This window comes from Salvia hispanica, chromosome 4 (genome assembly GCF_029641045.1).
Source record: "Salvia hispanica isolate PSC_SH4W2 chromosome 4, Shi_PSC_v1, whole genome shotgun sequence".
Classification (NCBI taxonomy): domain Eukaryota; kingdom Viridiplantae; phylum Streptophyta; class Magnoliopsida; order Lamiales; family Lamiaceae; genus Salvia; species Salvia hispanica.
Genome location: NC_142695.1, coordinates 56,340,000 through 56,367,062, shown reverse-complemented (window position 1 = coordinate 56,367,062; position 27,063 = coordinate 56,340,000). Strand labels below are relative to the sequence as shown.

At 35.0% G+C, this 27,063-nt stretch overlaps 2 protein-coding genes and 2 pseudogenes across 3 annotated transcripts; 1 reads left to right on the top strand and 3 right to left on the bottom strand.

The window, feature by feature from the left end:
* The first annotated feature begins 40 nt into the window (after window positions 1–40).
* LOC125195475 (putative receptor-like protein kinase At1g30570 pseudogene) lies at window positions 41–1,761 on the top strand (annotated as a pseudogene).
* A 2,689-nt stretch (window positions 1,762–4,450) lies between these two features.
* LOC125194013 (tubulin beta-2 chain-like) lies at window positions 4,451–10,338 on the bottom strand (annotated as a pseudogene). The gene is made up of 13 exons (XR_016129038.1): window positions 10,095–10,338; window positions 9,764–9,814; window positions 9,313–9,498; window positions 8,950–9,179; window positions 8,337–8,486; window positions 8,047–8,134; window positions 7,700–7,903; window positions 7,380–7,475; window positions 6,864–6,979; window positions 6,687–6,779; window positions 5,847–6,051; window positions 5,116–5,757; window positions 4,451–4,717 (listed from the first exon to the last, which is right to left on the bottom strand). The product of XR_016129038.1 is annotated as a tubulin beta-2 chain-like (transcript).
* Window positions 10,339–10,537: 199 nt separating this feature from the next.
* On the bottom strand, window positions 10,538–14,495 carry LOC125194010 (DNA ligase 1-like). The gene is made up of 15 exons (XM_048092000.2): window positions 14,448–14,495; window positions 13,293–13,751; window positions 13,094–13,198; window positions 12,918–13,028; window positions 12,600–12,839; window positions 12,429–12,517; window positions 12,203–12,353; window positions 11,999–12,108; window positions 11,778–11,929; window positions 11,619–11,690; window positions 11,475–11,548; window positions 11,340–11,399; window positions 11,170–11,247; window positions 11,019–11,090; window positions 10,538–10,936 (listed from the first exon to the last, which is right to left on the bottom strand). The coding sequence occupies exons 2-15, from the start codon at window positions 13,749–13,751 to the stop codon at window positions 10,883–10,885; spliced, it is 1,827 nt and encodes a 608-aa protein (XP_047947957.1). The 5' UTR covers window positions 14,448–14,495; the 3' UTR covers window positions 10,538–10,882.
* A 7,592-nt stretch (window positions 14,496–22,087) lies between these two features.
* LOC125195474 (F-box protein At5g49610-like) lies at window positions 22,088–23,419 on the bottom strand. The gene has a single exon (XM_048093621.2). The coding sequence runs from the start codon at window positions 23,402–23,404 to the stop codon at window positions 22,088–22,090; it is 1,317 nt and encodes a 438-aa protein (XP_047949578.2). The 5' UTR covers window positions 23,405–23,419.
* Between the last annotated feature and the right edge of the window lie 3,644 nt (window positions 23,420–27,063).

Below are 27,063 nucleotides of genomic sequence, written 5' to 3'. Positions count from 1 at the left end.
ACCATTTGTTATTTAACAAATTTCTACATTATATTAGATTGGTTGTGATTGTCGCTGACAAACTTCTCGATATACTAGTTTCCCCAAAAATACCCAATTTGGAACCCATTTTCTCATTCATTTTTAGGTTCTGTTTTCTTGGCTTAGATTTACTCTGCTGCCATCTGAGGGTTTCAATCTTTGCTTGTGTTTGATGAAGGTTAGCCTTGTGTTTTTTGAGGAATTAGTTTGAGAGGAAATCTCGGTGATTATGAAGTTAAAACTGTGATTTCAGCTTCACAATTCCTCTTTTAATCTTGTAGTGATTTGTTGATTGGTTCAGACTTATGAAGGGCTACTTTAGAGGAGTTTATTCTTGATTTTGTTTATGTTTGCATTATGTGGAGAAGCTCAGAAATTAGCTTTTGTAATAAATTGTGAATGTTAATGGAAGGAGATGGATAGGTGATGCTGCTGTAGCTAGTAATGGAAACCTTAGTTCCCCTTCTGGGATTGAGGCCTCAACTAGTGTGTTCAATGGGGATCAAATCTACAAGCCTCTGTATTGATTGGCTAGGATCTTTAGTAGGAATTTGAACTCTACTTTTCAACTTCCCCATGGGAATCATTTCTTAGGCTGCACTTCTCTCCATTGGTAGTTGATGGATATAATGTGAATGAGTCTTTCGTTTCTGTTGAGGCCAATGGTTTAAGGTTGGTTTCCGAGTTCAATGTTCCCGGTGAATTGCATATAATAAGATGAACTTGTTTGGATATGTAGAAGCCAACTCCACTGATTCCTATTTGTTGAAGGAGGTATTTCTTGTTTGTGGTGTCAGAATTTGGTGGTTGTGAGCTTCGTTCCATCAAAGGGGCCATTTGGTTTTGTTAATGCTATCGAGGGTTGCTGAGGTAGGGAGTGGTCTGTTTGATGATTCTGTGGGAAGAGTTGGGAGTGGCTGGTTGGAGTTAGGAAAACTAGGGATGGAGACGATGTCTAGGTTGAATGTTGGTGGTTCGTCTATTAGGCCCTCCCATGATTCCCTTCTTTGGAGGGCTTGAGAGATGGTTTCGGGCTACATGATCAATGCGGACGCTGGTACTGTGCCTAACACCAAGGCTAATGTAACCTATGCCAATCCGAACGACACTGTTGTGGCTCCTCTTTGCTATGATCGTGATCCTTCTGGGGTTCAGTACTGCTAATGGTAAACGGTCACCAACGAGCTATCAGAGCACGGACCAGCCAAATGGCACTGTTAGGTCCGGGAGGCGTTTCACGTTAGCTGAGAGATGAGATCAGCAACGAATAACTTTGATGAAGGTGTTCAAAGGGGAGATTGGCGAAGCTGTTCTTGGAGCGATCAAACGAGCCATTCCAAAGTCTCAGCGGGGAATGAACGAGTTTGAGATGCTATTGAGGCTAAGATACAGGCATCTAGTCTCCATACTGCTAGAGATCTGCTTTGGTGCTGCGTTATCTCCATACTGGTTTGGACAGAGGCATCATCCACAGAGATGTCAAGACAACCAACATCTTGTTGGGTGAGGATTTTGGGCTGTCGAAAACTTGCCCTTCAATTGGTACACACGCACGTGAGCCCTGCAGTGAAGAGAAGCTTCAGAAGGCAGCACCTGACTGAGAAATCAGACGTCTACTCGTTTGGTGTGGTCCTGTTCGAAGCTATCTGTGCACGACCCGTGATCAATTCGACACAGGCTAGCGACCAGATCAATCTTGCTGAATCTGCAATGCGTGGATAGATGAATGAGGTGGAGGCAAGCACCATAGTTTAGTGTCTGCACCTTGTGAATCTTTTGGTTTTTATGAGATTTCTTGCTAACTACAGCTTCTAATGAGGCTCAATTCTTTGATTCTTGTTTTGATTTACATTATTTGTTTCTCGTAGTATTTGCAAATTTAAGAGTTGTATGGATTTGTTCAATACTTGTATCAGTTTTGAACTCTTCTTGCCAATCATTGAAGATTTTAAGATTAATTCGATGTTAAAGGTGGGAGGATTGTAAAAACATGTTTTAGATTCTTGTTATTGTAATTCTTTTGTTACAATAAAAATAAAGCCATTTTTTAATCTACGGTGCGACGTGGGCCTTAATATGCGGTACAATGCAATAGGACGTTATCTTTTTCCCGACGAGAGCATTCACAATAGAGAGGGCCCTACCATTCCACGTCAACATTTTATCTAAGGGTCTATCTCGGTCATTCCAAAGGACCTATCGCACTTCCATTTCATTTCCACATAATCACTATTTTATTTTAATTTGTTTGCGCTTCTATATTAAATATATTGTCAAATTAAATACAAAAATATTAATAAGCAAATCTTCGTAATATTGAAAAAAAGAATGCAACGAGATGCAAATTTAAATAAAATTATTATGGGGGTATTTATAATGTAGGAATTATGGAATATAAAAAGATATGTGTAAAGGCCGATGGGAGGCCTATCATCGGCCATCACTCATAGGCCAAGTATCGGCCAAAAGGGAGAGAGAAGCAATGGCCATTCTTAGGCCTTCCACAATGGTTGGCCGATAAGGGCCGATCTCAAGGCCTAGAGATCGGCCCAACCATTGTGAATGCTCTAACAATAGTTGTGTAATAATTTCACCCCTTAAAAATAATTCATTTTGTAACATCTACAAGAATTAATCAATTTGCATTTATAAAATCAATTTGCATTTATAAATATCATTGTACTGTAATATACTCGAGCACAAATCGATCAAATCTTCAGCATGGCGTTTTTTTTTATATAATAATTTTAATACATTTTTCTTTGTTTAATATCTCCATTCTTTTTCTATACTTGTAGTTTTTGAAATAGTATTGCCATTTTATTCTATGTTACACATTTCCGAGAACACTAAAACGTGCTTGCTTTTTGCCGAGCACAAGTAGAAGTGCTTGGTTTTTGCCGAGACCATGTTAAGGTGCTCGCTGGTTTTATACATGATTTAATAGGTGATAGATTGCGTTCAATACCATGACCAATATTTTTTTAACAAAACTAATCGTTCTCACAAAAACTAACCGTATCAACCGTTCGGACCGACCACGAGCGGACGGTTTCGTTGCGATATTGCACGCCATTTCAGCATGGCGATTTTTTTTATAATAAATTTAATACATCTTTCTTTGTTTAATATCTCCATTCTTCTTCTATACTTGTAGTTTTTGAAATAGCATTGCCATTTTATTCTATGTTACACATTTCCGAGCACAATTAAATGTGCTTGCTTTTTGCCGAGCACAAGTAGAAGTGCTTGGTATATTCCGAGCACAAGTAAATATGCTCGGTAGTTTTGCGAGCAAAGGTAAAAGTGCTCGTATTTTTCCGAGCAAAGGTAAAAGTGCTCGGCAGTTTCCGAGCATAAGTAAGGTGCTTGGGAATTGTTGGTCAGGAACCCGTGGTTTTTTTTTAGTGTATAGTCTCTTTTTGATGTGGGTAAAAATTTTCAAAATTTGAATCAATGTTAAGACTTAAGAGCGATGTTTCTTCTTCTTTATACTTGAATCAATGTTAGTGTTTGTTTTTATTGAATTATATTAACCTGTCATCTTTAACTTATGATCTCTTGTTAAAATTAATTTTATGGAATTAAATAAGTACCGTCTTTATGTGGAATCGACTCTTTGTACTTGAATGAATCAATGTTACTGTCTTAATTGTAGTACTTGGTTTCATACACTGAGAGGAGCATTACAACGTGCAATGGCCTCAAGATCTGATCATGCAAGACGTAAAATGAGGATTACCAGCTTGATAGGCTGTAGTTCCGTGGAACGGAGAGCATGAGTTCCTGGTTCCACACGGGATTCAAGTTGCTCTTCACCACAACGAATGAGAAGAAATGGCGTTCACTCTCTGGTGGAAATATTTGCCGGAAACTGTCAATTTGGATTATCTGTCAATAAGGGTTTCGAAGGTGCGAGGAGCAGCAGCACAATTATCCAAAGATCTATCAGAAAACTTCATTATCAGATGAGTTTTCTGTTTCTGCTGCCTCAATGGAATCCCCAAGATTCGTGAGTTGCACAATCTAAAGACATAGTAGATGGTAACGATGACTCAGCCAGAAAAAAGGGTCTACGTTTGATTTTTATTCAGCAGCAAGATTGTACACAACTAACCCCAAATAATATGTTGTAGTTGTATATGATTGCTCCTTATCATCATCAATGTCTATATACCACACTGAAGACTGTCATTTTATCAGAGACAAAACATGTGAAAATAGTCCTAGTCACTCAGAGTCACTACTAGCAGACTATCATTCTTGCAAGAGAATAAGTGATGAATCATAAATCTTTGTGAAGTGTTCATTATTACAAGATTATAAACTAACAAAGGGTAAAGCTTATGGTAAAATCTGGCATATTGAAAATTATATGTATATGAAGTTCATTTAAATGCTATCTATCCCGGCATCTCTAAGTAAGTAATTCAGACAAGCAAAGTATGGAATTCCATGTCATCAAATCCACACAATGTAAAAGTTGGTCAAAATTATACATAAAAATTCAGACTGAACCTAACAGTTAATCACTTAGGGTTATTATTCTATACAGCTTTTCACTTGTTAGCAGATGGGCAAAACACACACACATAAATATGTTATATGAGAATAAATTAGTGCAGTTAGTAGCTAAACCTCGATCCTAATAGAGCTTTGATGCCACCTTCTGACCTCAACCTCATTTGCAGTTTATCTGAAAAACATAGACGAAAAGACTGAGAATCGAGAAAATCACTAAGAAATACAGATTAAGGGATGATATGGGGCAGGGGACCAACTTTGAGGGGACTAAGTCTGTTAAAATGAGATACAGTACAGATCCAATCAGAGGCAACAGATGCCAATTAGCAGTACAAAAATTTAAAAGCCGCGTCACATTATTATGCAAGAAAGAAATATTCCAAGAAACAAAAAAAGGAGAGAGAACTTTACACAGGAACAGCAAAAACATTCATTAATTATCACACACAACACGAACAAGCACAAATCATATCATACATATGGACAAATAAATCTAGGCATATTCCTAAGTTTCAGTAAACAACAATAACCCACTCATAAAAATTCAAGAACCATGAGATTTGCACATACCATGGGAACTCATGAAACACATCAAGCAACATCCTCCTCCTCCGCTTCATCTTCGTACTCCTCATCATCGGCCGTTGCATCCTGGTACTGCTGATACTCTGCAAAGAGATCGTTCATGTTGCTTTCAGCCTCAGTAAACTCCATTTTCATCCATCCCTCCGTCAGTGTACCAACGTAAGTAAGCCTTGCGCCTAAACATTGCTGTGAACTGCTCGCTCACGCGTCTGAAAATCTCCTAGATCGAGGTGGAGTTGCCAATGAAGGTGGAAGCCACATTTTCAGACCCGTGGGAGGGATGTGACAGACACTGGACTTTACGATGTTGGGGATCCACTCGACAAAATAGGACGAGTTCTTGTCTGCATGTTGATCATCTGCTCGTGTTGGTGCTCATCTTGCCACTGCACATAACTGAGGCAGTCAAGTAACTCCCGTGGAGTGGGTCTGCAGCACACATCATGTTTTTTGTGTCCCACATCTGCTGAGTGAGTTCAGGTACTGTGAAAATAGCTCTGTATTGCTGGGAGCCTCTTGAGGTTAAGGGTGCAAATCCAACCATGAGGTCAGAATTGAGTTGGCATGAGAAACTGGAGCATGTGATGCCACTCAAGGTGCCAGAGAAAAGGTTGTTGAGATCGCCAACTGCAATACAACGGCCATAATGACTTGCATCAGAGATACTGCCTGCTAAATCATGTACATTAAAAAATCACCAAAATAAGCAAACTTACAGGAAGGAGCGGAAAGCTTAAGAGTTCGGAAGCAGATATCATAGAGAGCCTCGTTATCCACAAATATACACTCATCCACATTCTCAACGAGCTGATGAACAAACAACATGGCATTGTATGGCTCAACAACAGTGTCAGATACCTTTGGCGATGGAAAGACAAAGAATATCAACTTCATCCTATCCAGAATGGCATAGTTGAAATCCTGTTGAAGAAATATCAGAGCAATGTCACAATCCAATACAATAATCACCCTCAGTTTGCATTATCCTACATCTTATAAACCATCTTAGGCAGAGAATGAATATCATATTGAATTTCTTGCAAGAGAAGAAGTTATGAACTTGGTATACGTATGACAGAAGTAATTGAGAGATATAAATCCACACACTGTATTAAAGTTGGTCAAAATTCAGACAAGCAAAGTATGGTCAAAATTATATATCAAATTCAAACTGAACCTAACAGTTAATCACTTAGGGTGATTATTCTATACAGCTGTTCACTTGTTAGCAGATGGGCAAAACACAGACACACATAAATATGTATATATGAGGTACCGGATAGGATCATAGGGGGTACAAGGGGGTGAGCACATTTTGTTAATCACAACTGAATTCCAGCTTCAGATTTGGTTAATTATCAAACTGCAAATAAATATTTGTCAATCATAACAAATAAAACAAATTCCTATTGTACAGGACTTTTCCAGTAGAATGAAATACAGAAATTTTAGGCAATATTAGAGGACAACAACTTTGCAGTTGTAGTTATTACTTTAGGAGATCAGAAAGACATTGAACAATTCAGATGATGCATGCAGGAGCAAATGTGAAATACCTTCTGCAGCTAAGATGGTTACCACTTTTACCGCATATATCTGTACAGTAGCATCCTCCGACTCAAGTAATGATAATATCATTTGCAATCCAACTGTTATATCAAGAAGCAGATGAATACAATTACAGATACATGAAGATGATCTGAAAAAATGTGACAGAAAGGCCTGATCAGCACCTTATTCATGAAGGTTTGCAGTAGATGCCTGTTCTCCATTATTACCATCTCTAGACTGCATATTATTGGAATCTTGACCAACTGAGGGATTGCCAGAGTTCTGCATAGCCTCTCGCCTATGGACATTAAAGGATCAGATGAAAAGGTTATTACATTTGAATGGGTACTTTTGTTCAAGAAGATATACATATGAGTTATCTACTAAATTATTGAAAATGAATAACACATTAAGCATTCCCATAACTGAACCACCTCTTAAAAACAGAATAGACTGCTTAAGTATTCGTTTTCACAAAATACAATGTACAATTTTAGCAGACACCGATGGGATAACATTAGAATAGAAGTATGCAAGGGCCTCAATTAAACATGAGAAAGTGACTAGTGGCAACAAAAAAAAAGCTATTCACATCTTATTTCAGATCTGCTTTGATTCATTAATTTTATTGCCATGTAAAAAATGATAGGAGCACGTTATCACAACTACAAGAAATGATGGTTGCAAACCCAAAATACCTCTGCATTAATAGCATGCTTTTGTTGGTCGATAGTCCACTTCTCATGCTTCTTAGTTGACTCCATAAAATCCATCTGACATTTGGTTTTCTCCTCCTAAGACAAAAGGTTGATAAAGGCCACAAAACTAAAAAGATCAAGTAGCTTCGAGAATTTTTTTTATGGTTTTTTAGGGGATCCAAAATGGCATCAGTAATTCAGGCTGAAACTGCATTTACTAATACATAAATAGACTGCATTATTTCTCTGTAAATTCTAAACTGTATTCTAAACACAAGAAGATATTCAGGATTTCATAGGCAAACTAAGCATATATATACCTCTAAGGCTTCCACATAATTCCTTTCAGCCTCAGCGACATGTTCATGTGCTGCTAATCTGATTCTCTCAATCTAATTTTCATAAAAAATTTGCGGCCTTTCATTCTCGGCCATAAATTTATCAATATCCATCTCAAGTCTCTTGGCCAAACTCCTGTAGTCAAATTATTCCTTAATCTTCAGCATGTTCTCCACTTTCATAGCCTGGTATAAATCAGAATGTGCACACATTATGGTTGAACCTAATTTCAAAAAATAAACCACTTCTATCTTTTCGAATTGAAAGTATGTGAAGACTTTTACATTTACTTAGATCTTGATCACAATGTCTGCTACTAACAACTCACCCTTGTCAAAAACATAATGGAACTTGAAGTCTCTGCTCGAGATGTGGAGAAGGACCGATTGTGATAACTAATGATGTTCAGGATGTCCCTGCAGCATAAGTACAATTCATATCCCGACTCTGTTGGTTAAAACAATGTGACCATGAGCAGATATATATTACCCAATTTTTAAAACAGGTTATGCAAATGTGTGATAATATTGCTTCACAGAAAGTGCCATGGAAAATTACTGAAGTTGTTAAACGGAAGCTCACACATAATATACTTTCAAAACAAGCACTAACTCTGACCTCCGAATGAATCTTTAAGTAGCCTTGTAAGGTTTGAATCTCAAACTGGGACGTGAGGACCGTTTTCCGCCAAGTCATTTATACATTTCCCTAAAGCACTAAGTGAAAGATTTATAGACTTGGCTTCTTCTAGCATATGTCCCTCGCTTCCTTCAAGAACAATAAAAAAATTAAATTACAATTCCAAATAGTTAACCACTGAACACAATATTATCAACAAAACGAGTATGGCCCCAACTGACTCTAATCTAGAGATGGGCATTAAAATATTTAGATTCAGCATCAAGAAAATCAATCCAAGATCAGAAAGAAAGACCAGAGGCAATTCATTCTAGTTATGACCTAAACTAGGTTAAGAGGAGTGGATTGAAACTGAATTATGAATGCGTTCAGAACCAGCAAGAACTACCACGATCAGTCTGCCTTTACGTAGCATAGCAGGCCTCAAATTACCAATTGGAGCAATTTTGAGCATCAAGAGAAAATTCACCCCTTTCCACTACAGACTTGTTCACATGTACGTATACTATGACAAATGAGTATCAATGTTTCATAATTACAGAGGCCAAAATGTAAAGGCAACCAAAAATAGTGTAATCAATACTAAGATTACCATCAGAAGGGCATGACTCCGAGAAGATTCAGTGTTCAGTACTTCAGTTTAGTGTTGGCAACAATCCTATGTGCTTCACCAAAGCGTAAGAGTTGCATGAAACTTTGCTGGTCTCTGAAGTCCTAGACTGTCGCCCCTGGCAAAGAAACATCACCAGTTTTCTGGTCCTCAACTATTGATACATTATCATTTGCTGGGTTCAACAGATCCTGGACGCATTCCATATAAAGCTACAGAAAAAACAATAATATATAAGAATAGCACTTCAGAATATAAAGATCTTCAAGGAATAACTCAATTGGACAAAGAAAGATGTCCATAATGACGGAACCAATATTCAAGCATGCAATTAGCCTGTTCAACCTGCAAGAATGAAACTGAGACAGAATCAGTCTCAGGTGAGCTATTTGCAAGAATATCTTCCATCGCACGAACCATTATACCTCGAGCAGAGGTATCTTCATCATCTCATCGTCCTATATTATAAGTCTTCACGGTTCAGGTTTAACCATAAGTCATCACTGTCCCATTATAACCCTGTAAAACACTCTGGGAAAGAAAAGAATCAGCATAGAATCAATAATCAAGAGAGTATTCCATTAGTTAGCATACTCTTTCAGTCTGATGATGGAAATTTTAAACATGAACCAAATGCGGACATAAAAATAAACTTTATGCCTATCCATTTGCGCTTTTCTGTAATCCGTTAATATCCAGGATCACACAAACACACTGAGCCGTATTAGCACAACAAACTTGCTTCAGTAAGAAATGCTCGATATGCTAGATAGTAATAAAGCTCTGCCAAGCTCACCTCAACAACAGGTTTGTTGCAATCTTACAGCAACTCGGACTCTTCCTGAAACTGCCAAAGTAGATACAGTATTTCTCAAGTACTTTATCACGTCTAAAAACATACTGAAGCTTTGAAGTCTTAGATTTGCTAACTCATAAGTGATCACTCATTAATTGGATTTCCATTCTACTAAGTGTATATGCATTCAATAAACATTTTTTTCAGCTTCCAAAATACATAATAAACATGAATATGAATATCTAGAAAAGATCATCAAAATGCCCTCCGCAGTCAGGTGTGTAATTTTAACTTCAGCGGTGTGCAGATTTTTAGAAAGAGGAGAAATTACAGCTATTGTCGCCGAAATGGAGGGAGGCAATAGACGAGAAGCAACCTTGCAATCAGTCACAATTCTCGGCCTCCTTGAGTCGCCGCAGTTGATGTCATGCTCGGCGCAATTTACCTCCCAGAATCTGGTCGCTGCATTGAGGTGGAATTGTGGATGATTTTGATTGATTTTTGGGGATATTTTTTCCATCTTTGATTTTACTACGTGTTATTAGAATAAGCTCTTTTCTACCTGAATAAGATGTTTATAGAAAACTTAAATGAATCTCGTTCAATTTACAAATTTGTATGATTTGAAAGGGTTTAAAAAACTCATTACTATCTTTTGTAGGATTTCAAAGGGTTTTAATATGTAACTAAAAATCGTTAAAATTCGTGAAGCATATACATTTCAATGCAGTATTTTAATATTGATAAAGAAGATGTATCAAATCCGGTAGTTGGATTAATAAAATAGATAAAACTTATATATACTTGACTCTAAAATAATAAACATTTGGTTTACAAAAATTAAATTTAAAGTACTATTTATATAAAATCGAGTAGATTCAATCAAACTAATTGACAAAGGCCAAATTTATATAGAGGAAAACATTCACCAACTCCTAGACGAACACTTTCACCACAGTACACTTGCTAACTGAAACCACAAAATCAATCCCAAGTAGTCCTACTAGATAAGTGTGCATAGTAACATTTCTTCTGTCAGACAAAAGGATAATGACAAATAGCCAGCAAATTCAGAGGTTATATGAAACATAGCTCAAGTCATTTAAACAAAAATACTCATCAAGCTTCCTCTTCAGTGTTGATATGCTTCTGTGACTTGTATAAATCAGCCACCTATATAGAGCAACCAAGTAATTTACTAAGGAATTCAAGCACAAAGTTAAGATTGAACATAAAATGCATGTATAGCAACTACCATATTTGATGTTGAAACCTTGCTTGAGTCACTTTTGACACCAACGAAACTAGTGAAACATAGACAAATCCCCTGTGTTAGGAGCAAAAAAGAATTAGGATGAGAACAGTTAAACCAAAGCAAGCACGGAAAGCAAATTTTAAGCAAGTACCTTATCAGGCTCTACAACACCAAAGCAAGCACGGAAATCACTACTAGTAGCAAGTAGCGATGCTTTGACCTCCCAAACCTAGATATAATTATCAACAAACCAAATTTTCAAAATTCAATCATTCAGAAACATTTTAGATGTGATTAGCAACAAACAAAGTGTATAGATACCTGAGAGGGTTCAAACCACACATCAAGACTACTAGTCTCACTTGAATACTTGTAAGATGCCTGCAAATTCATTCAAAGATTGGAATATTTCAGAACTATGTGAATGAAAGCAAATAAAGAGTCTACCCTTAATACCTTAGGCTCATTAATAAGGTTCGAGCAAAGACCAGATGAAAGTTCTTCAATCTCGGCCTCGGACAAAGTAGAACCTAAGAACGGGAGAATATTACATGTTAGCTAGAAAAACATCAAAAAACAAAAAGATAGATAGATAATTACCTATATAACAAATAGCCTCATATTCTTCTTTAATGTCATCATAAGACGCCAAAAGAAAAGATGAATAAGCATCTAGTACGACAAAAAAAAACAAAAGTCAGTTTAAAATCAAACAAAACAATCACGACAAAAACAACAAACTAGTAAATTCGTCTCTACCTCCACTGTCTTCTTCTCGAATGGCAGCAATAGGGATCAGATTTAGGTCATACTGAATCCTAACGAACAAATCTTTCTCCAAAATAAACCAATCTCGTGGTTGCTTTGATGGCTGATAAAAAGAATCTGAAATCCATCTCTTCAATACCAAGCTATATGCAAAGAAATGACACAATTAGAAATGAAATAACATATAAAACATGATTTGGAAAAGGATTAACCTTGAATTCGCATCCTTTAAAAAGGATGGTATAGTCTCAAGATCCTTTGATTCTTTAAAGTTAACAAGCTCAAATGAACCTGTCTTTGTGTCAAAGGAACTGCGAAAAAGCTGCAAAAATCAGAAGAAAATCAAATTAATAGCAAAATAAAATATAATGTTTAATAATCATAAGTAGATGATACATGTAAAGTTAAGCAAAAACCTGAATTCTTGATTCAAATTGATCCATCAGACGAGACATCCCATTAAGGTAGAGAAGGTCAGTGACATATACACTAACATTACAGTTAGAGTCTTCACAAACGACCATTTTACATTCTAATATGAAAGATTCTATAGATGGTTTCTTCAGTCTACAATTGGCAGAAAAAAAAGGTATAAGTACTAAAAAATGCACAAATACTAATATTTAAGTGAAATAAATATACCTAGAGATAACTTCACCAACATCGGAATACATATTTGTAACACAATCATCGTTTACAAATATGTCAATGCGTCTCCCATCCCCATGAATCTACAACAAAAATTAATATTTACTAAAAGAACAAGAAAAAATGATTTATAAGCAATTAGTCAAAGGAGGTTAAATCAAATACCTGAGCGCATACGGCACCTGGGATGTACGACTCACATACCAACTCTACCTCATTAAAATTTGTATAAATTTCCAGCAAATCATCTTTCACAGCAACAGGCTGCTTGAGCTTGACAGGAATCCCGGGGCCAAACCCAATAAGTTCTGGAAAGTCCTTGTAATCTCCAGTAGAATGAATTGCATCCACAAACAAACTAACTCTAGGTCGCAATTTGTAAATCTGCTTACTAACTCTGACAGCCTACAAAACCAAACAGTCAAAAAAGCTAACATCAATAGCAAAACAGAACAGCTTGGTTAAAGGGTTGGTTGAAATTACTTTTACAAGATGTGTAGAAATATCTTGTGGAGGGATGTTCTTGTCAGCATAAACAGCAGCACGGGCCAGAGCTTCCACTAAATTTGTCAAAGGGATGGGATCCCATGGTGGCTGCAATTAAGAATGATATATATAAATAGAATGATTAAAAGATAAGACAAAACTCAACAGTTCACCTGAAGAAACTGAACCAAAGTTCTAGCTTCAAATGTAGATGAAGCATTGAATAACTCAAGCAAAATATACATCTTGTAGTTATTGCATTCTTCCGTTCCACTATCCTAAGATACAAAATAAATCAGATTATAACTAGAGAATAAAATATAACAAAATATGTTTTAAACAAAGTTTCATTATTATAACATAAATAGTTACCTTAGCATACACTTCCAGCTTAAGAAAAACATGCCCAATGGTCAAGGGTCGACGAGGTCTTAGCAGCACCGGCCTATTCAATTCAGCAACTAAAGCTAAATCATTACCATTCTCTTTTAGGTTTCGTTTTATAACTTGCTTGGTCTTTTGAGATGAATTAGCTATCGCACGTACAACAACCTCCCTAGAAGCACTAATACGATAGGAACCATTGTCGTCGAAAACCTTCCTAGCGAGTAGGCATATCACAGCAAGCAGATCAGTGGGTGATGACTCTATGACAGCCCTCAGAATATTGGTTAAGCAACTATCCCATTCATCAACCTCTGAGAGAGCTACCAAACTATTCGCTAGAAAATCAAATGGGATAACATTACCAAATTCCCATTTAACTACATCAGACACTGAAAACTCTGAAGAGTGTTTCTTAAGCTCCTCAATAATTGAGGGCGAAGCCATCTGAAATAAATGGAAAACAGAGGATGGAAGTTAATAAACAGTACATAAACTAGATTAATTTCATGTAATTAAACTATATTTGTCTAATATAGTGAATCTACATAGAGGACCATGTTTCTTTCCAGGGCCTGTAATTAACTATAACTTGAAAGCTCAATCAAGAATAGATTATATAACATTATAAAGGTCATCAGCATCAATTGAACGTCCCCACATTGCTAAACATATCCCCCACCTTTGCACAAAACAACCCCTCAGCACTCAAATGTCACCTAAATGTTCTAATTTCACATAATTTTGCTCAATTTTAGCTACACAGAAACTGTATACAACCACACAGATTCAAATCAATCACTTAAACATGCTTCAAAAAATATGGAAGTTAATGAAAATGCTTCATACTTAATAATTCCTAATATAGTCCATGAAGTCAAAACTAGATCGCAATATCGCTACCAAATCAAGTAGTCAAAACTAGATCAGTTATGGAATATGCTTCATAATAAGACATTTTGAGATGAACATGGAACGAAAACGCCAAAAGTGATATGGAATTGGAATTTCAAACAACAAACTGCAGATTATTGAATAAACAAAATGTATAACCAAACAGAGGTGTAATTTAACAATTTCAACAATGTAACACACAAAAACAGAGCGAAAACAGGAAACAAGCGGATTGGAGAAGGAGATTACCCGCGGCGAAGACGGAAGAGACGTGAAATGAGAGAGGGTTTATGATCACAGAAGAGACGTGAAATGAAAGAGGGTTTATGATCAGAGAGGTTTTATGCTTAGTCAGCCTAAATTGTGTGACATAAAGTTTTGTAAAAAAATCTTATTAAAATATAAAATTATAAAAATAAGTAACGAGATAGTAAATTCTTTTTTTAAAATGTCAGTCAACCAAATAAATATAAAAATCCTAGTATTAATTTTTAACTCTTACATTATAGTATTTTATTTGTGAATAGAAAATGTACAAATAATGAAAAAAGAAAAAATAAATTGCGTCATTCTACCCGATGCAGAAAAGATGAATTAAATAGTATATTTCGAGAAAGGGGGAATATCATAGTAGTATTAGTAATATGGAAAAAGAAATAAAAATTGCATCCAATTGATGAAGAATCCACATTTGAAGTTTTGAACAATACAGACTGCACGATTCCATTAGATGAATAGAATGCAACATTTGAACAATGGAGATTGCATCCATTGGAGTGAATGCACCCATTTGAGTAATAGAGATTGGATCCATTGCATTGAAAGCAAACACTTGAATAATAATACTAGTGAAAAAAAAAGATATTGCATATGCAACCATTTGAATGAACAAGAGATCAAAAAAAAAATGTAATGGATGCATACGAGAAGAAACAACTGTTAAAAAGGAGAAGAGATTAATGGGGTGTTTAGGAGATGAGATAGTGTTAAGAAATATGCAGTATTTATAGGAGAAATGTGATAGCTTCGGTTCCTTATTAACCTAATTGAAATTAGTAGGAGTATTAGTATTAGAGTGATGGGCTATTGATAAATATATTTATTACGTAACGTTTAATTTTGCTTATATTTTCCATGGGTTGGAACGGATCAAATCGCTACAATCAAGGAGTTCATCAATTAAAACAAATCAAATTAGTATATTGATATGGAATTAAAAATAATACAGACGTATGAAGATAATCAAATTAATAGTATAAAGAAACATATATATTCATTTCTAGTTATAAGTTTCACATACATGTATAAAAAATCAAATTCAAATTAGTAATGCTAACCCGTCATCAAAATATTTAATTGAAGGTAGCTATCAATCTTAAATACCATGATTTTATTAGTAATACTAAAAGTCCCAATCATCGTAATAAATGAGACTATCCTTTTTTTTTTTTAACAGATTGCGTGTAAGTGATGTATAAGAGATAAATAAATCATAATGAGTCAATCGTGGATAATCACCTTATTCTTCAATCCTACCATATTCGAAAGCTTAGAATGAGTCAATCGTGGATAATCACCTTATTCTTCAATCCTACCATATTCGAAAGCTTAGTCCCTAAGAGCACTCCCAATGCACTCGGCGATAAAAACCGGCGTTTTAACGCCGGGTATCACCGAGTATTCGCCGGCAATGGGGAGAAGTCGGCGTTTTTCCGGCGTTAATTCTACTGAATTAACGCCGGTTCCCGTTTTAACGCCGATTTATCGCCGAGTGAACGCCGGCCACTGTAGGGCGCGTTCGGCGTATTTTCGGCGTTTTTTTTTTTTTTTTTTTTTTTTTTTTTTTTAAATACCCAACTGCTATTTTTACTCCCCTATATATAATTCCTCCTCCTCCATTCATCACACACAATCTTCATTTTCTCAATCTTCTATATTCAATCTTCAAAATTATGAGTTCAAATAGGAAAAATTCCCGAAAAAGTAAGGGTAAGGGCAAAGAGTTGAGTTCGCAAATTCCCAACACTGATGAAGCAAATGAGCAGTGGATGAGCTCGTTGTTGTCGATGGGTTCTCCTCCCGGCCAATATCCATATGCGGGTCCGTCTCCATTGCAGACTCCTACGCCATGCAGACTTTCTCGGTACTTCCAGTCTGCCCTCAGCATGCCCTCTCCAGCCGACGATGTGTATCGCCCCCAGATAGTCACATTGTTGTTCAACGCCCCTGGATCAAACCCAGGCGACGAAGAATCTCAGGCCGCGACGTACACAACGGATCCGACACTCAGCACGGACGACTACGAGGTGGAAGAAACGCCCGCCGAGCCGCCTTCCAGGAGCGGGAAGGGGAAGGCGCCGGCGTCGACGGCTGCGACTGATACGGCTTTCGATGAGAAGCCGAAGCGAAGGACTACTTACACTCTCGAAGAGTCCGAGCTGATAGCCAACTGCTGGGCGGACACGACGCAGGACGCGGAGCGCAGCAACTACCGGACTGAGATCATGTTCTGGGCGCAGGTTACGGAGAAGTACACGACCAACAAGAATGCCTCGATGAAGGACCATGGCAGTGAGGCGATCCGCCGGCATTGGGAGCGCCTCATGAGGGACTGCGGCCATTTCAACGGTATATATTCTAACTTGATGACGAACATGACGAGTGGCCAGAACGAGCACATGGTCCGAGATGAGGCCATCCAGATGTATAGTGGCCAGTTCTTGTCGAAGGGCTTCAAGTATTGGAAAATCTATGATAGGCTGAAGGATCTCCCCAAATTCCGGACGGAGATGCACAACGCGCTGCACGGGAAATCGGTGCGCTCGCGACTTAGCGGTGGGGAGAGTAAGGGAAGCGGCGACCCCCATCGACTTGACTGGGGATGGTCCGCACGAGCGCCCTGTGGGAGCGAAGAAGGCGAAGGGGAGACGGAAGGGGAAGGGCGCATCGTCGGATGCCCAGTCGGAACCCCAGTTCATACAACAAGCCACGCTTTCTGCCAATGTCGCCAATCTGACGCAGCTGTACACGCTGTACTTCACCGGCGGCGGAACCCCAGAAGAGAAGCAGTCCCTCTGGTCGACCATCCAAAATATGAAGATCCTGATGGGCCTCCCGCCGGACGCCCCTCCCTCTTAGTTTTTTAAATCTTTGTTTTTATGGTTTTTTATTTGTAGTTTTTTTTTCTCGTTGTATTATATTTTCCAATGATTAATACAACGATGAATTGTTCATTATAAATTTATTTATTAAACACATTTGTAGGTAAAATTAAACAATATTAAAAATGACGATGTAAAAATGAAATGTTGAGTTAGGGAAAAATAAGGGAGAAATAAGGGAGAAATCATTGGAGCAGTTGGCTAAAAGTTGGCTAAAAACTGGAGATAAATTTTGGTGCTGATGTAGCACTGATGTGGCAGGAGTTAGAAAGAAATAAGGGAGTTTGTAGGGAGAGCAGTGGGAGTGCTCTAATTATTCATGTATTCTAAAGCACGACAATTGGAATGCGACATTAACTTTCCATTGTTGCAATCATGCCAATTTCACTCCCTTCCTTAATTTATTGTACATTTGTACTACCAAAAGTTTAGGCCACTTTTCAACAAAAGATTCTTTAAAATATCACCTTATAGAATAGACTTTCACAAATATATTGGTTACTTTTTTGGTTTTTCTCTATTTCTATTACTACATTTGACTACATTATAATTTATATTATCACAATTTCTAAAAATTTATCACTTATTTCTTTTTCATCCGTTCCTAAAAAATTATCGCATTTCACCTTTACTATTTTTGGTAGTGAACCTCGCATTCCACTAACGCATTCTTATTCACATTTTTATTATAAAACTAATATATAAACATGCGACACACGCGCCACTAAATTTTCCAACCCACTTGCTATTACATTTCGATCAAATGGTGTTAAATTATTGCTATTACATTTCGATCAAATGGTGTTAAATTATTAGGAACAACGGGAGTTTTTTTTTTCATTACGTTTAGTTAGTGTCACTAACTTCTCTATCAATATTGACTATACTTCTGACCGTTGTTAGTTGTTATCATACATATTTTTTGTATTTGTCACTCATTCTCTAATATCATATTTGGTAGTAGTAGTTTTCTATCATGATGTACTTGCTTTTGAGATCTGTCAAGACTCAAAACCGAAAAATACCTCAAAAGTTGGGCCCCAAACACAAAAAGTTTAAAATTTGGCCAAATAACGGAATATATACTAAGGAATAAAAACTCACATATATACTCTTTTAACTTCGTTTTCGTAATACTTTGTAATTTGACATACTCAAAGAAAAGGTGAGAAAAGAGAGATGGCTTAAAAGTAAACTGGATTAAAGAAATATGTTAATCATCAAACTGTTAATAATCTATATAAAGAATTAAAAAATTGATCAAATGTAAATAACAGTTAACCAGAATAAAATATACCTAAAAGTGCCTAAGCTATAGTTACTTTCTCAGTTGTCAGATGAGATGAGAAAAACAAGATGAATAATTTTTATAATATCACAATCAATGAAAACTAAGTTTAGAGAAAAAAGGATGACAATACGGGTGAAGATAGAGAAAATAATGGCTACGATATGAGTTATCGCAACTTTAACTAAAAATAAAATATCACTAATCAATGGAAGCTAAGGTTATTAGTATAATACTACTAATTTTTACTATGACTTTTATGCATCATTTTTCTTCTTCGAAGTATAAGTTCAGTATAGAGTGTTTAAAACAAGACAACTAATTAAAAAATAACTCACATGTCAAAATATGTTGCATTATTGAATATTGGCTGACAAGGAAAACGGCATATAAAACATACTATTATTCTTGTTAAGATGCCCAAATTGATTTTTGTTCATTTAAGTTAGCAATAATATCTATCTAACTACATACTGAAAGGGTTGCAGATTATTATATTCATTCAATTCTCGTATGAGAAATCAGATTATTCCTCTTGGAAAATGTAAATATACTTTTAATAGATAGAATCAATAATAATACTAATGAAATCGAAGAAAGGAATTCCAATAACTTAGAGAAATCATCCTCGTCAATTTCGATTCGTGTGTCAAAAAGTGTCTCTAAAAAAAGGCGCAAATTCTAGTATGAGATCTATTATTTTGTCAAATTTCTTTAATTTAATTTACAAATCGGATAGTAAAATCAAATCTATTTATATAATTATATTTATTACTTATAACTAGTAAGAGCGAATTATGATCTTTTGAGGATATGCGTGATATGATGAGAGAATAATACACTGTCCCATACATATTTTGTAAGATAGTTATTTGTGTCAAATAATGGATTTTTTTCAAACCTATATAAAAAAATTATTTTTTCAGGCTTTGTTTTTAGTTAATTGTTTTTTTGTCGTTCAAAGTTTCGACGTTTAGCGTACCATACTCAGTTTACGTTTTAAAATATATCTTTTGTTTGAAACGCGATGTGTATTTACACGACATATTGTATTTGCTATAATGAAGTGATAGTAGAATTTTTATATAATGCTTTATCATTCTTTTTTTAGTTAATTATAAAAGTTGTACTTCGTAATTTATTATTTTAGACAATGAGTAAATGACAATAAGATTTCAGTTTTTTTATTTAAAATACAAGTTTATAACATATTTTATCAATGCAACGGATGGATTTGATACATCTGCTATATCAATATTAATGTACTTCATTAATATATATATTCTTCACGATTTTTTAACGATTATAGGGTTTAGGTACATTTTAAGCCCCTTTTACGTCCAACAAATTAAAATAACGAAAATAGAGTTATGATTTGTTATGATTGGAAATATGTATTTGCAGTTTGATCATTAACCAAATCTGAAGCTGGAATTCAGTTGTGGTTTTTGTCAGAAACAAAATGAGTTGTTTGGTCTTTTTGATGACCATGGTAAACGTTGAGAACATGTGAACAAGTTACATTGTTTTAATCTATAGTCAGGATATGATTTGAACTTATGCTGCAGGGAATTTCTTGTTAAATTGGGGAGTATAACTATCCTATACAATTATTTGAATTCATTTATGTTTATGTGTGTTTAATTAATTTAGTGTTAATCCAACAAGCTTGTAACTTTATCTCGGGTGCTTTTAACTTTTAAGTGTTGCTATTTGTGCTCTTGTTTGCATGAGACTTTGTATCTTTTAGAGTAGGATGTGAAAATCAGTAAATTGCAATGAGGGAATTTCTTGTTAGTTTTGCTCAGATCAGGGTAAAACCAATTTTATTTAACAACACACATAAATAAAACGATCAAATTCATAAACATAAGAAAATAATAAATTACTTGATTAAATTACGAATAAGAAGATTTTTTGAACCCAAATAAAAAAAAGAGTAGTGATAAACGTACATAATTGTACGTACATAACCGAACTTTTTTAAACATTTTACATTGAAAATCATTTTATAAACATTAATTGATTTAAAATAAATTTCATACTAAAAATTTTGCAACATTTCAAGAAAGATTTAAAATTTGTACTTAAATATTTGTATATTTAATAAAATATATATTTTCTACTAAATATTGTATATTAATTCAAATCATAGTCGAAATCATGCTAAGATTCGACATAAAATTTCTATATCACTTCTTTGTTATTGCTACATATATTACAATAAATAAAAAAACTAACTTTTAATTAAATTCACTTAAATTTAAAATTTTTTAAAATATTATGTACATGTACAATTATGTACATTTATCTTTTCCCATTATGCAATTGGCTATATTATTTCTTACTTTATCAGTTTATGTATTATAAGTTAATTTTCCTATTTTTAAGTCAAGTATTATATACTTGTGTTAGTTTATGTGACGTTCGGTTATCATGATTAATTGTCATAAGACTATTCATTTAGGATTAAGTTGTGGGATTATTTTAGTTGGAGAGGAGACGCTGTAACTAATAATCATGAGACTATCCATTAAAACTAAAATTGATAGTAGAAATGATATTTAATATTTGTGCCCGCGGAAGAGGCGTAGAATTGAAGCGAGAAGAATAATGACGTGACAAAAAATTATAGTTGGATCGTGAGATATTGACTTTGGATTTCTTACAAATTAATATAAGACGGGGCCTATCAAAATAATAAAGTAGAGTTTATATTATTTATTAATATTTTACATGATTTTTCATCTTAGTTAGAAAAGGTTGGTGAATATAAATCGATCTAGACTTACCTTACTCTATTAAAATTAGAAATATTGCAACAATTATGTTTAAAATACATCATGTGACGTCATCTACCCGAAGGCGAGCCTCTTCCGAGAGTGTATACTTGGCACGAACTATAGGCATCACCGTATAAAATCTTATATTGCCCACTTATTTTGCTCATTCTAAATCCAAAAAAGCGTGTAAATAATTATGTCATCAGATAGAAGAGGGAGCTCATCGTACTCACAGAGTCACTGGATTGCATGTAAATAGAGTCTAATATAACGGATCCCACATCGAAAGCAAACCATTAACTGAAACGCGATGGTAGAGTAGATGATTGATGGTGAGAAGGCGAAGCGAATCTGAAAAGTGGCTTTAGGGCCTCATCGTAGACAGTGTACCCCATTTCCATGTCTCGATAAATGAAAGTTAGGCCTCGTTTTGGAGTATACTACATCCCAAACTCATACCCCTCAATCAGACTCCTAATGGGGAATCTTGGTAAGATCTCAATGAGAGCAACAAGGTTTAAGAAATACTACCTCCGTCCACGAAATTTTTTTTGAGCTACAATCAAAACCAATGTAATATAATATGGAAATTTGTTGTACCACAAACAAGAATCATTTAAATAAACAAAATACATAACAATCAATTCTTATGTTTGACTAATTAAACCTTAGTGACTGAACATTCTGAAACCCCATGGCTGTGAGCGAAATCAAGCTTGGGGTAAAAACAGCAAGTTTAGAAGAAGTTTGTAGAGAACTATAACTTGGCACATATCTTCCAATAGCTCCGGTGTTTTTGGAATAGATAAATAGCTCATCCCATGAGGATAGAGAACAAGCACTTGTATTTGCAAACAACAAGTCACCATTCGCCAAAATTTCGAGCATGTACGTATGTGCACATTGGTCGAGCAAGTTGAAGTCATATTCCTTTATCCAAGAATTCTCATCCCCGTAGATGTTCATTTTCCAAATAACAACATGCTGAAAATCTAAAATATTGCATAAATATAGTTGACCCTCCAAAATATATAGTCGATTGTTGCCTCTCCTTTTGCCATTGTAATCACAAGGAATTGAAAAACTAGTAAAGAGCTCAGTTTCAATATCAAAGCAACAAACGAAGAAATTATCTTTCGAATCATATGCCAACCAGTGAAGATTTCCATTAAAAAATGCAGCACAACTGCGATTCAATCTATTGATACCTGGTTGTGCTGCTGCGACGCTTCTCCACAACCCTGCGCCTCTCCCTGTAGTGTATACATGACAACTATACTGATTCCCATATAAAATCTTATATTGTCCACTTATTTTGCTCGTTCCAAAGCCAAAAAAGGAAGTAAATATACTAGTAGATATAGGAGGAAGCTCGACATACTCACGAGTCATTGGATTGCATATAAATAGAACTTTAGCCCATCGATCCCACGATGAAAGCAAACCATTATCTGAAGCAACTATAACACGACGGTTAATAGCTGAAAATTGAATGTGAGAAGGTGAATCGAATCGGAAGAGTGGCTTTAAGGCCCCATTGCAGACATTGTACCGCATTTCCATGTCTCGATAAACGAAAGCTAGGCCTGGTTTGGGAGTATACGACATCCCAAACTCACCCCCCTCAATCAGATGGCGCCATGATTTAAGTACACACTTGCACGTCATAACGCTCAGAATCGGGAGTCTTCCCAAGATCTCTTCCGTGATTTCTTCCGGTAGATTAGCAAACAGATCTTCCTCGGTTGTTAACAACATATCTCTCTGTTTCCGTTCCTTTCTTACAGCTACGAAGCTATCTTTTGGTTTATGTTCTTTTATTACAGATAAAAGCTGCAAGAGATCCTTTTTGGAGAAATGTCGTTTCCGTTGTTTTCTTACAGCTAAACGCCACAACCGATCCCTTTCCAAAATGTTAGTCATCTTCATCAATAACTGAAAAAAATATGAGATTAGCAGATGCAGAAGAAGCATAGAAATAAAAAAAAATCCAATCTTTAGTAGTACTTTTTTAAATTTAATCATAACTAAAATAGAAAGATTAAACAATCAACACCAAAAACAGATATAGACCAGCATCTAACACCCACAAAAATCAAATCTTAAACATCAAGAATCTCAAATTCAATTCAAATCTCCAGCCATATTATAAATATTTAACATCAATTGGATAGATCTCAAATTCAATTCAAATTTCCATCCACATTCAAAGCACAAAAAATCAAATATTTAACATCAAATCTATAGATCTCAAATTCAATTGCAATTTCCAGCGGTAGAAATACCTTGTGTTCAAATATTTAGCCCCTAATTTTTATTTTTTTTTACATATTGCATGTACTGATGTAAGAGATAAATAAATCATATTGATGCAATCTTGGATAATCACCTTATGGATATCTTCAATCCTATCATATTCGAAAGCTTAGCCCCTAATTATTCACGTATTATAATCAGCACGATATTTGGAATGCGACATTAACAGTCCATTATTGCAATCATGCCAATTTCACTCTCTTCCTTATTTTGTTGTACTACCAAAAATATAGGTCAATTTTCAAGAAAAGATTCTTAAAAGACTTTCACAAATATATTGGTTACTTTACTACTTTTCTCTTTCTCTATCCATACCTTTTTTTGTTTTTCTCTATTTCTATTATCTGATTACATTTTATATTTATATTTTTTCACTTTATTTGGAAAGGGTGATTCCTTTCTAAGTGAGTATGATTATAGCAATGTACTGAGTTTTTGAATGTTGCTTTAAATTTTGATACAGAAAATGTTGGATATGGTATTGATCTGTACACTTACACAAGTTCATTAATCGTGCACAAATATCTCATCCTATGATGTTTTAGCGTTGCTCCATGTTTAGTTAGCAAAATTATGTATGTCATAATTAAATATATATTATATTTAATTTATAAAATTGAATCTCATAATTTATACAATAATTAGATAACTTAATACTAGATGGATTACGAGGGACATGTTAGGGTGTCACTACCCCTTAAAATAAAATCATACCACCATTCCTATTCAATCATTTGTACATGTGGACGAATAATAAGTTGCCACGTGGCAAAAAAAAATAAAAATAAATCTGAAACAGACGGCCAGCAATTTGTTGGTCTTTATCTAACAATTTTTCTTGTCCAGCAATATCCGACACTACACAACAATCTATAGATTGTTGTGTAGTGTTTGTAATATTGTTATGTAGCGTTTATAATATTATTGTATAAGTAGTGTCATGGTGGTGCTTTAAGAATGGTTGTCATTTTAACACAAACTTGGATTACGATACGATCAATAATTATGACAATCAATGGCATCCATAAGATGTTGTATAACATGATCGTTAGAATTTTTTTTATTTAATCAGTCTATGTTGTAAGTTAGTTTTCCTATTTTAAGTCTAGGGGAGTGATCAATTGCTAACTTTCTTAAGTTGCTAACTTGCTAACTCATCAACGCAGTGTATTAAAAATGTCAACACGATGACATTAAAATGTCAACACGTAATTTTGTTGAACTTCAATATAATGTGTTGATATTATGTGTTGACATTTTAATGCCACCGTGTTGACATTTTTAATACACAACATTGATGAGTTAGCAGAGTTAGCAATTTAAATAGTTAGCAATATAACGCACCCCTTTAAGTCTAAGTAATAGTCAGGTTAATTTTGTTAATTTAGATTTTCTGCTGCATTAATAAATCTATTGTTACAATCAACGGGTCGTAGCACAGTTGCCCGCGCAGAGCTGCGGTGATTTTGAGGTCACACGTTCAAACTCCGCCACCTACCGGAAGACTTTCGACCTTAATTTGTAAACCCGGTCGAACAGAATTAGTCGAGTTCGGTACACATGTGATAAAAAAAAAAGAATAAAGTCGATTTTATATTATTTATTCATATTATACATGAGTTTTTCATCTTAGTTAGGAAAATTGATGATAAAAAGATATAGATCGATCTAGAGTTAGCTTACTTGATTAAAATTAGAAATATTTTTACAATAAATTATGTTGAAAAAACATCATGTGACGTCATCTACCCCACGTTAGATTGCGGCTGACCACATATTTCAGTTTAAAATCGGATATTATATCCTGCGCTCGTTGTTCAATATCCAGCTACTTATCCGTCACTTCCACCATTCAATTCGCGACGCGTGTCTTGCGGCGGAATCTGATTGGATATTCTATTGTCTCGCTAGCTAATCGCATACTCCCGTGAAGCATTATCCACTCACTTAGCGCTGACTTAAGATTAATTAATTATGCTAATAATTCAAATTAATAGTACCACCACCACCTGTCTTTTGGACTGTGGTTAAATATTCTAAATTGATATCTAGATACAAATTTTATAAAAATTATTTACTGCGTTGCACTTTTGTTTAAATTCTATGCAACATGCGCCCTTCGTCAGCGAATAGGAGTCTCGTTTTTCTACTTTAGTCTATTTGCAAATAGGAGTCTCAGTTCACTTTTACTATAAATGATAATATAGTCTCATCTTCCACTAACTCATTCCACTCACATTTTATTTAAAACCAATATATAAAGTGGGACTCCTATTTCACAAACTTTTTTCACTCATTTTTCTTAATATTTCTTAAAACTCGTGCCACCAAAAAATGAGACTCTTAATGGCGGACGGACGGATGGAGGAAGTACTTAGTTACGTTTGAAATTGTTGAAGATTGATCAGTATTATCGTAATGAGACATCATATAAATCTGGAGGTGCGGAGTGCACGCTTATTTGAATTCATTATGATGTTAGGGGCGAAGCTCCTAATAGATGGACGGGGATCCGGGGGTAGCAGGGTCCAAGGGGCAGAGCCCCTGGCTGGGGTCGAGCTGTGTAAGAAATTCCAACGAAGTTGCTATGTAAGAAATTCATACGAAAATATAATTTCTGAAAGTCAAAGGATTAGTTTGCAATTTCGGAAACATTTGAAAAACAGTTAATTTCGGTTATGAAATTAACAGACGCGTTGGTTCATCTTGTTAAAAACTGATCAATTCGTTTTTGGTTCTTAAATTCTTTTTCTCAGATATCAACATAAGAAAGTTCTGATTTTTCTATGAATTGTATCCGATCAAATATTTTGGTAGAACCACTGAAATTGATTTGATCTGAAAGTGATTTCATCACGACTTTTAGATTATCAGTTATGTTCAGTATTTGAATCTCCCTATCAGAAATCGAATGGAGTAATTGGAATTACTTGTAATTGTAAATTTGTAATTGTATGAACTAATTTAACATTAAAAATATCTAAAGTAATTTCTAATCATTTACTATTTGATAGAACTAAGTCATAGTGGTAAATATGTAATATTTAACCGATATATATTTTGATTAAATTTTTATACTTTATTTACTATATAGTAGTAGTGTTTCTATGCTATTTTCAAAAAATTTAATTGTACGTGCGATTGTGTATGTGTAGTGTGTACGTGGCGTGTATTTTAAATATATTCAGTTTATACTTATATCAAATTCTAAATATTAACCTTCGCTAGTACTCTCTTCGTCCCGCTTTGGCAGTTCCATTGATTTTTTTACCATTTTTTTGTAAAAATGATAAAAAATAGTTAAAGTGGAGAAATGG

What these genes read in the sequence shown, in the direction of transcription:
- LOC125195474 (XM_048093621.2), bottom strand. Translation starts at nt 23,404, where the DNA reads ATGCTTCTTCTGCATCTGCTAATCTCATATTTTTTTCAGTTATTGATG.
- LOC125194010 (XM_048092000.2), bottom strand. Translation starts at nt 13,751, where the DNA reads ATGGCTTCGCCCTCAATTATTGAGGAGCTTAAGAAACACTCTTCAGAG. An exon ending in AGCTGGAAGTGTATGCTAAG is followed by an intron (nt 13,199 to 13,292) that starts GTAACTATTTAT and finishes TTTGTATCTTAG; the next exon opens with GATAGTGGAACGGAAGAATG. An exon ending in TTAAAGGATGCGAATTCAAG is followed by an intron (nt 11,930 to 11,998) that starts GTTAATCCTTTT and finishes CTTTGCATATAG; the next exon opens with CTTGGTATTGAAGAGATGGA.